Source organism: Arachis ipaensis, chromosome B10 (assembly GCF_059453495.1).
Source record: "Arachis ipaensis isolate K30076 ecotype BB chromosome B10, ASM5945349v1, whole genome shotgun sequence".
NCBI lineage: Eukaryota > Viridiplantae > Streptophyta > Magnoliopsida > Fabales > Fabaceae > Arachis > Arachis ipaensis.
Genome location: NC_142435.1, coordinates 150,200,625 through 150,209,642, shown reverse-complemented (window position 1 = coordinate 150,209,642; position 9,018 = coordinate 150,200,625). Strand labels below are relative to the sequence as shown.

Genomic DNA, 9,018 nt, shown 5'->3' with positions numbered 1-9,018 from the left:
ATTTTTTTAAAGAAAAAAAATCTTTTAAAAAAATGTAAATTACAACTTCTCAAAAAAGATTTTTTTTTTATTTTACTAGTGCTTTTACTTTTACTACTAGAAATTTACCAAACACGTTAAAAAATAAAAAAAAAGATCTTTTTTCATTGAAAAAAAATTTTTTTTTTTAACAAAATAATGGCGCCCAAACATGCACCTGGTCCTCCTCTAGTTTCTCTTAAGTTGCTACTCTTGAGTTCATCCAACCGTTTAACCCATTCAATGGGAGAAGAGTGCTCTCTTGTGTGAGGGTGCAACACAAACAGTGAATTTTATATTCACAGTTTGGAAACATGAAGTTGAATGACTCCCCTAATCTGTATTATTAGGCAAGTCATTAAAATTTGAAAATCAAGGGCAAAGCGGGCGAAGAAAGTTGAATTTGATTTGATTTTTCGTGCAACACACACAAAACGCAAACGCAAAAACGAAGGGCTGTATTTGTGAGAGGCAACAATGGAGGTAGAGGATGACTGGGACATGACCGTGGAAGAACTCGATTCTCTTGAACGCGATGCTTTCCTTCTTCTCAACAATTCAATGTGCACCAACAGCAACAGCACCATTTTCCAAAACCACCTTCTGCCAACCCTTCCCACCAAACCCCATTTCCGATTCCCGTCCTCAAAGGGTAAAGTTTTAATATTTTCTTCATTTCATATGTTTCCCATTTTGTATTGTTCATGTTTGCTTTTCTTTTGGCTCTTGTTGGGTTAAATTTGTCTTTTGGTGTGTGGGTAATTTTGTTGAAGTGTTGTTCATGAGTGTGTATCCCTCATTTTAATGTTAGAAAACAAAATAATGCAGAAGAATCAAAAGACGTTTGCTACTACAGTCTTAGTATTCTTCCCTGTACCCTGTGGTTCAGTTTCTGGAAGGAGAACTACTCATAGTGTGTTTGTATTGCAATCCAGGTGGACGCTTTGCCTCAAGGAAAAAAGTATGCTTCTTTCCTTCAAAACCTTAACATTTGTTTCAGTGTCATTGTTCATGGCTGTATTACTTGTCTCTAATTCTATTATCTACCATAAACAAAATAATAGTTATAAACTTAGAAGTAATTTCTTCCGGTTTTAGAAATATCATTTGTTGATCTATTGGCATTTGCTTTGGATTTTGGCTTTATATGTAACCAGATGAGCCTTCTAAAGAACTGCCGAAGTTTTCTGTCAAACTTTTTCTCCATTCAGTGGGCATGTTGCAGCGAAATTCCAATATGACCTGGTTTCACATGCTAACTTCATCAAGAGTATTGAATTATATTTCTATTGAAAATTTTGAATTTTCCATAATTAGGGGCTATGTCATTGACCTTGAACAAGTTCCTGTATACTCATGCTTTATAGGCTATGTTTCATGGCAGGTAATAATTTCTGCTTTTCGGAGAATTCCAAGAGCTTCTTGGAATGCAAAAGAAAGGTCTCTCTCTCTTCCAGCAATAAGTGTGTGTTCATCCTAGCATGGTTTTCTGGATTGGCTGTTTTCAGGGCTTAGTTATTTGAAAGATTTTTGAGTTTGCAGGTTATGGATGTTCCGCTTTCTTCCTTGTAAGAAGCAGAGAAGGTTCTAGGAGAAATCTAATTATAAAGTTCAGGTAATAATTCTTCTATTTTCGTTTTCTTTATAATTGGGATACTGATGTTATTATTTTCTATGTTAATGAGAATTGAGCTTGGCTTATATAATTTCTTTGGGGGGAAAGCTGGTCAAGTGTTTGGGATTCCATCCATATAGTAGCTGTTATAGCAAAGTAAATTTTTGTTTCGCAGGCAGAACATATTTTTCCATGTTGATGGTCCTTGTGCCTTAGTCACTTTGGTATTATTCAACACTGCATGTGGTTGGCAGTTTTCTTGTCTATTTAAGTATAAGCAAGCAAGCAGCGTTGTTGTTTATGGAGATTTCTTTCTTTTTTTCTCAAAATATCTCTTGTCGGGTCTCTAACTAGCTGCTTTTATTGTAAAACCTTTTTGCACTCTGCACTCATATATGTGCTATGTTTCAAATGGCAAAATAGATTATCAAAATAGTGTTCAAAGCAGAGAACTCTTGAACAGTTTTGTCAGAAGATGTGATAAAGTGGATAGGTTGGAACATCAGCCTGACCCAAAACGACCCCGTCAGTCATGACTTGCGAGATGCGCAAGATGGATTGGAAAGTGAATCCATTTCGCACATACGAGACCGGTGGCAGGTGAATCGGAACTTAAATCTTGATGTCTTCATGCAGAAGTTTTCCTGTAGTATTTAACCATAGGTACATGGGGAATTACACCTTTGATGACACAAATGCCTTTTGAAGTTAAAATCCATTGTACAACAAATAACAGATTATGAGTACAACTTACAACACTAAACTATGTTGCTGGTGCTGGAGAATGGAGATAATGGTTTGGTTATTGGGAGAAAATGTTGATCAAGTCTCCCATTAGATTTTAGGTTCCACTTGTTCTTAACTTTTTGCTCCCCTAGTTAATGTATGGGGCTTTGTACAGAGTAGTATATTATCATATATGAATTACACGTGTAAAGAATTTCTTTACACCATATAAATTTTAATCTATATGCATGCATGTATCATTTTATTTTTAGAATTGATTATCTCCGAATACATAGATGTTAACTGAAAATGAAAGAGACACATGATAACTTGATAAGTTGCAATGCTACCTTATCTTGAAATCAAATCATAACAACCAATCAAGGGCATGATAGAAAAGTAAAATCTAGAATTTATCCAAAATCCTAGAAAAAGTAGGGTCATCATCACTTATTTATGTTAACAACAGAATGAAACCATGATATCTCAAAAAGCATAAGCAAGATGTCATCATCACTTATTCGAAATTCACTAAGACGAGTGAATGCCAACAGCAATAGTGCAAATATTTCAAAAAGCATAGATGATTTTAAGCTAAAGAGAATATAGACACAATTCGAGTAAGATCATAATCCTCAAAGACATTAATATTTAATTCATTGTTCATTCATAATCCTATTAAAAACGACGATAAAAAGCCACAGGAAATAACAAGAAAAGTTGCTATATTACTCTGTGGTATGGTAAAATCTTCGACCCTTGGTAGGTGGCCAAACAAAGGCGTAGCGCATATCATTAGCAGGGTTTCAGTTCTTCATGACGTAGACACACCTCTTATGAACAGTCACTTTTAAGAAATCTCGCTCCATGGGAGGAGCCCCACTGTCAAGTTGTAATGCTGCAAAGTCCTCCAACAGGGACAGAGTGAAAATTGAGAAGCAGAACGCCAATGATTAGGATCCGGAATCCAATAGTTCAGCAGAGAGTATTGCACACACCTTCCCGTTGCCAAGGTCAACAAGATTGACTCTGGCCCTATCTGTCATCCAAGGTTGGAAACCCTCAAAAAACAAATCAAGGTATTGATATAATGCGACGCGGCCATTCTGGTGGTTAACCAAAATGGCAAACACCTTCTCCAAAGGTGTGTTAAGAGGAGGTCCATCCACATACTTATTGTTACGGTGGGTAACCAGAGCTTAGTGGGCCGGATGGCGTTGGTTGGCCCAAACGTGTGAGGGAGGTGACTATCGAGTGAACCTGAAACTCGGTGTTCCTCCGTCCGACTTGTACGTGCGAAAGAATGGGGGGTGGTACCTGCAAGGACACTCCGATGCCTAAGTTAGCAAGAGTGTGAGCAAGTTTAGAGTGTATTGGACTTAGTGATACCTGAGGGGTGTCAGGGTATTTATAGTGGTGAACCAATAACCACCGCTGGAGTAGTGCCACCTTTTTAGGTGGATAACCGTTCCCATATCTTAGGGAAGTTAAGATATGGCTCTATGAAGTGGTTGGAGAGTTTCTAGGGGCCGTTACTCATTCGAATGAGTGTTATCTGCCAGCTAACCCTCGTATCCGACTTCTTTGGAGCAGGTCGTGTTCAGTACCGACTTCTTGGGATGAAGGCTGGTACTGGGTGAGGGCCAACCCTTTGGGTTGGGTCTATTTGCTTGGATCCTGGACCTTTATTATTGGGCCAGGGTATGAACAGTGCCCCTACTCGAGCCCAATTCTTTTTTGAGAGTTGGGTTCGAGTATTCAACTCGGGGTCTTAGCCGATTTGCGAGAGGACCGACGTGATGATTAAGAACCGACGTGATTTTTCTTTGACCTTTCGGTTCTGACGGTTACGTCTAATCAAGCGTCGTGTCCGTTGGGTATGCGTAGGGATTTAATGGCCTTGGTAACGGTGCACTTTTATTGAGAGTTGCCCTGGTTTTACCATTATGCCCCTAACGTCTTTATAAATACTTTCCCTCTCTTTCGTTGTTTCGTTTCTGCAATCTTTCAAATTTCCCTTGCATTTGTTCGTGCTGCGTTCTTGCGTTTCGAAGGCTTTTACTACCTCCAGTCTTGATTTCAGACTTAAAGGTTAGCTTTTTCCCCTTCTGTAACATTCGTTCTATTTGCGTGTTTTTATCTTGTAGGTAGATTTGGTTTGTAGGCTTTAGTTCCGTACCCCTTCCCTTAGAGACCGTGTGTTGATTTTCCTTTTCTTTTGTAGGTTTCTTGTCACCCTTTTTTAAGAAAAAGAAATGGCTTCCGTAGATGCTCTCTCCCAGTGGGTCGATGTTACGGTCCTAGGGGAGGAGCCCTCAGTTGACACTGAATTTATCACCCACCTACGTACTCACTATAGAATTTGTACTTCTGAAGAAGATGAGCCGAAGTATGAGTTGATAGTCCCGGGTCTAGAAGACCGGGTTTGTTTCGGGAGGGCTGACGAGACGGCCCCTCATTTCTTTTTTATGTATGAGAGTATGGTCACTCGTTTGGGCGTTTTTCTCCCTTTTTCAGAGTTTGAAATGTCTGTATTGCGTCATTGCCGAGTGGCTCCCACCCAGCTTCACCCCAACTCTTGGGGTTTTCTGAAAATTTATCAATTTATCAGCCAGGCTCTAGAGTTTCCAACTTCTCTGAGGATTTTCTTTTACCTTTTCCATATGACCAAGTCCTTCAGTGGGCTAAATAATAAGCAACAGTGGGTGTCCTTCCGAGCCATACAAGGTCGGAGGCTTTTTACCCTTTTTGACGAGTCCTTTCACGACTTCAAGAACTACTTTTTCAAAGTGCAAGCTGTAGAGGGTCACCACCCCTTTTTCCTGGATGAGCATTCTTCTCCCCGATTTCCTTTATATTGGCTGGAGGCCTCCCCCTGCGAGAAATATGGTCTAGATGACCTAAATGAGGTAGAGGCAGCCATTGTGGGGTTCCTCCGAGAAGTGTGGGGGAGGGCCCCATACTTGGATACTAAAAAATTTCTCCAGGGGTCGCCGGCCTTTGTCCAGTCACAATTAGGTAGCTTTTTGCGTTTCTTGCTTATTTCCGACTTGCAATTTCTTTTACCGACTTTGTCTGATTTTAGCTACCAATTTGTTTTTGCAGAGATGGCAAAGAAAAACGCTCAAGAGTCTTACCAGAGGGTTCAGGAAGCCAAGGCAAAGTCTCGAGCCAGGTCTGGAGGTGTTAGGACGGTTGTCTCTCCTCCTCCTCCTCCTCGGAACGTTGGGACTCCCTCTCAGCCTATTGTAATTTCTTCCTCTGCTCCCTCTCTGCCACCCCCTCCCGTCCGACCTACTCCCGAACCAGAGCCAAAGAAGCGCAAGACCTTAGAGTCTGGCGCTTCTGGTGAGGCGGACGCTCTTGCGTTCGTCCGAAAGAACATCTATCCTCATGCTCGTATGAGTATGGATGATGTTTCTGTTCGGCACTACCTCACTACTGTGGTTGAGGAGAGTCTCAAGACGGCGGGGGTTTGTGGCAAACTCTTGGATATATTTGAGAAGACTCCCATCAGCTCTTTAGGGACGACCTCGAGGGTCGAGGAGCTGGAGGGTAGGCTTCGTATATATCAGGAGCATGAGAAGGAGTTGGAGGGGAAAGTCGCCAAACTGACGGAGGAGAGGGACAGCCTCAGAGAGAAGGGGCAGAAGTTGCAGGCTCAATGCAACATGGAGGTAGGTTTAAGGAAAGCAGCGCAAGCCAGCTACAATAGTTTATTTGCTGATCTTGTGTCTGTAAAGAACGACTTGCTGAATGCTCGGAAGGCCTACACCGAGTTGGAGGACTCTATTGCGGATGGTGCTGATGAGGCCTGGAGGATTTTCAAGGAACAGGTCGGAGTTATTGCTCCTGACTTGGACCTTTCTCCTTTGGACCCTGATAAGATTGTTATTGATGGTGCCATCGTGGATCCTCCTGTCCCCATAGTGGAGTCTGAGTCTGATTTAAAGACTCGGGGGCAGAGGATCGTAGAGTCCCCTCCTCGCTCTAAGGACGCTCCGAGTTCTTCTACCATCCTCCCGACTTCCTCTTCAACTCCTGCTCCTGGCGTTCCCCCTGACTCTGCTGGTGGTGATCTTCTAAAAAAGTGATTTTGGCTATTGGGGCCCGGCCTGTGGGCCCCCTCTTTTTAAACTCTTTATATTTATTTGTTGGTGTTTTGAACAATTTTTTGGCCTTTTAAGGCCGTAAACAAAACAGTAATGCCCTTTTTTAATAAGGGTTTAATTTAGCGTTTAAATAAATGCCCTTTTTTGGATAAGGGTTTTGAGTTACCTTATGCGCGCATGCTTTTCGTGGTTCCTTTGACTCTTTGATCTTTTCTGGAAAAAACCTTTTCTTTGGGACTTGCCTGCTTTTCTGAATTTCCTTGATCCTCAAGGCAGCCTCACTATTTTTCTTAGTTTTTTCTTATCTCTTTTTGTTATTCCTAGTACTCAATTTTGTTTTATTGAGTTTTTCGTGACTTAGGCTACTTTTGCGATTCATTTTAATTTTACTCGGTTTCGCATTCCGTCTTGTGAGTCGGACTGCTCCCGAGTTTATCATGATCGACTTCTATAGCCTCTTTACGCCGACTTGTACCTCGTCGTTTTATCCTGACGACCATCTAGGTCGGTTAATGGGATTTTCACGTTTTGTCGAGCTTAAATCGGCGCGTTTCGTAGAAAGAAAATAAAAAGGGAATTTTAAAAGAGATATTTAAAATGAAAGAGATCTTTATTAATTGAGGAGGTACCTTATTGCTACTAAGGGCTTTTGATAATTTATTTCCCTTAGCCCCTACTATGATGCCTCGTTAAAAACCCTTCTCCAGAAAAAACCCTTTGATTCTGGGAAAAAATCATGAAGCTGGGAAAAGAGTACATCAGGGAGTAGAGTTCGCTTTTAACTGTAGTACCTTTTCATATTACAAGCATGCCATGACCTTGGTAACTCGGTGCCGCCTAAGTCGGTCGCCTTATAATAGCCCTTTCCTAAGACCTCCTTGATCTTGTATGGTCCTTTCCAATTAGCAGCGAGCTTTCCCTCCCCAGATTTGTTGACTCCAATGTCGTTTCTGATTAAGACTAAGTCGTCAGGGGTGAAACTCCTTCGAATGACTTTTTTGTTGTATCTTATAGTCATCCTTTGTTTCAACGCTGCTTCTCTTATCTGGGCTTCTTCTCGGACTTCAGGGAGCAAGTCAAGCTCTTCTTTGTGCCCCTGTATATTCCCGATCTCGTCGTGGAAAATCACTCTTGGACTTTGCTCATTGACTTCTATTGGGATCATGGCTTCTACGCCATAGACTAGTCGGAAGGGTGTTTCTCCAGTGGCGGATTGGGGGGTTGTTCTGTAAGCCCATAGTACTTGTTGGAGCTCTTCAGCCCAAGCTCCTTTCGCATCTTATAACCTTTTCTTCAGCCCTGCCAGTATGACTTTGTTGGCTGCTTCGACTTGTCCATTGGCTTGTGGGTGTTCCACTGAAGTGAACTGGTGTTTGATGTTCATACTGGCTACTAGGCTTCTAAAGGTGGAGTCGGTGAACTGGGTCCCGTTATCTGTGGTGATGGAATAAGGTATCCCATACCTTGTGATTATATTTTTGTAGAGGAACCTCCGACTTCTTTGTGCAGTGATGGTGGCCAGTGGTTCTGCTTCTATCCACTTTGTGAAATAATCTATTCCCACTATTAGGTATTTAACTTGTCCTGGCGCTTGGGGAAAAGGGCCTAACAAGTCCATTCCCCATTTTGCAAAGGGCCATGGAGAAGTGATACTAATGAGCTCTTCTGGGGGAGCCACGTGGAAATTTGCATGCATCTGACACGGCTGGCACTTTTTCACAAATTCTGTGGCATCTTTCTGTAGGGTTGGCCAGTAGAATCCAGCTCGGATCACTTTCCTGGCCAATGACCTGGCTCCGAGATGGTTCCCGCAGATTCCGCTATGTACCTCCTCCAACACCTCGGTGGTTTTTGAGGTCGGTACACACTTTAACAATGGTGTTGATATCCCCCTTCTGTAGAGAACATTTTTCACCAAGGTATAGTGTTGTGCTTCCCTTCGGATTTTCTGGGCTTCTTTTTCCTCCTTAGGGAGGATGTCGAATTTTAGGTATTCGACTAAGGGGTTCATCCATCCGAGGTTTAATCCGACCACTTCAAAGACTTCTAGTGTGTCTTCCGTTTTTACCACTGAAGGTTCCTGGAGAGTCTCTTGAATCAAGCTTCTGTTATTTCCTCCTGGCTTGGTACTTGCTAGCTTGGATAGGGCGTCTGCTCTGCTGTTTAGATCCCGAGTTATGTGTTTCACCTCGGTTTCTGCAAAGCGCCCCAGGAGCTCCGAGGCTTTCTCCAAGTACCTTTTCATAGTTGGGTCTTTTGCCTGATATTCCCCACTTATTTGGGAGGTCACCACTTGGGAGTTGCTGTATACCATCACCTTCGTAGCACCGACTTCTTCTGCCAGCTTCAATCCTGCGATCACGGCTTCGTATTCTGCCTGATTATTTGAAGCTGGGAATTCAAACTTGAGGGAAACCTCTATCTGGGTTCCCCTTTCATCTACCAGTATTATGCCTGCGCCGCTTCCTGTTTTATTGGAGGATCCATCCACGTAGAGTTCCCAGGTAGTTGGTTTGTCCTCTTGATCCCCTGCATATTCTGCGATGA

General features: G+C 42.2%; 2 protein-coding genes across 5 annotated transcripts; both read left to right on the top strand.

The window, feature by feature from the left end:
* Positions 1–356: 356 nt before the first annotated feature.
* LOC107632208 (uncharacterized) lies at positions 357–2,592 on the top strand. Of its 4 annotated transcripts, XM_088487294.1 has the most exons (6): positions 357–670; positions 830–979; positions 1,176–1,288; positions 1,403–1,481; positions 1,561–1,633; positions 1,809–2,592. In XM_088487294.1, exons 1-6 carry the CDS (start codon positions 496–498, stop codon positions 1,981–1,983), a joined length of 765 nt encoding a protein of 254 aa, XP_088343420.1. In that variant the 5' UTR covers positions 357–495; the 3' UTR covers positions 1,984–2,592. The 4 variants fall into 4 exon arrangements, with proteins under 4 accessions (XP_088343420.1, XP_020975710.1, XP_088343412.1 ...); XM_021120051.2 differs by having other exon boundaries at positions 1,176–1,481; positions 2,057–2,592; XM_088487286.1 differs by having other exon boundaries at positions 1,176–1,481.
* A 2,874-nt stretch (positions 2,593–5,466) lies between these two features.
* Positions 5,467–6,453, top strand: LOC148582082 (uncharacterized). The gene has a single exon (XM_088500864.1). It carries the CDS (start codon positions 5,467–5,469, stop codon positions 6,451–6,453), a length of 987 nt encoding a protein of 328 aa, XP_088356990.1.
* Positions 6,454–9,018: the final 2,565 nt, after the last annotated feature.

Coding starts and splice junctions, on each gene's coding strand:
- LOC107632208 (XM_088487286.1), top strand. CDS start 496: ATGGAGGTAGAGGATGACTGGGACATGACCGTGGAAGAACTCGATTCT. Junction 671..829: donor CCGATTCCCGTCCTCAAAGG/GTAAAGTTTTAA, acceptor TTTTAATGTTAG/AAAACAAAATAATGCAGAAG. Junction 1,482..1,560: donor TCTCTCTCTTCCAGCAATAA/GTGTGTGTTCAT, acceptor TTGAGTTTGCAG/GTTATGGATGTTCCGCTTTC.
- LOC148582082 (XM_088500864.1), top strand. CDS start 5,467: ATGGCAAAGAAAAACGCTCAAGAGTCTTACCAGAGGGTTCAGGAAGCC.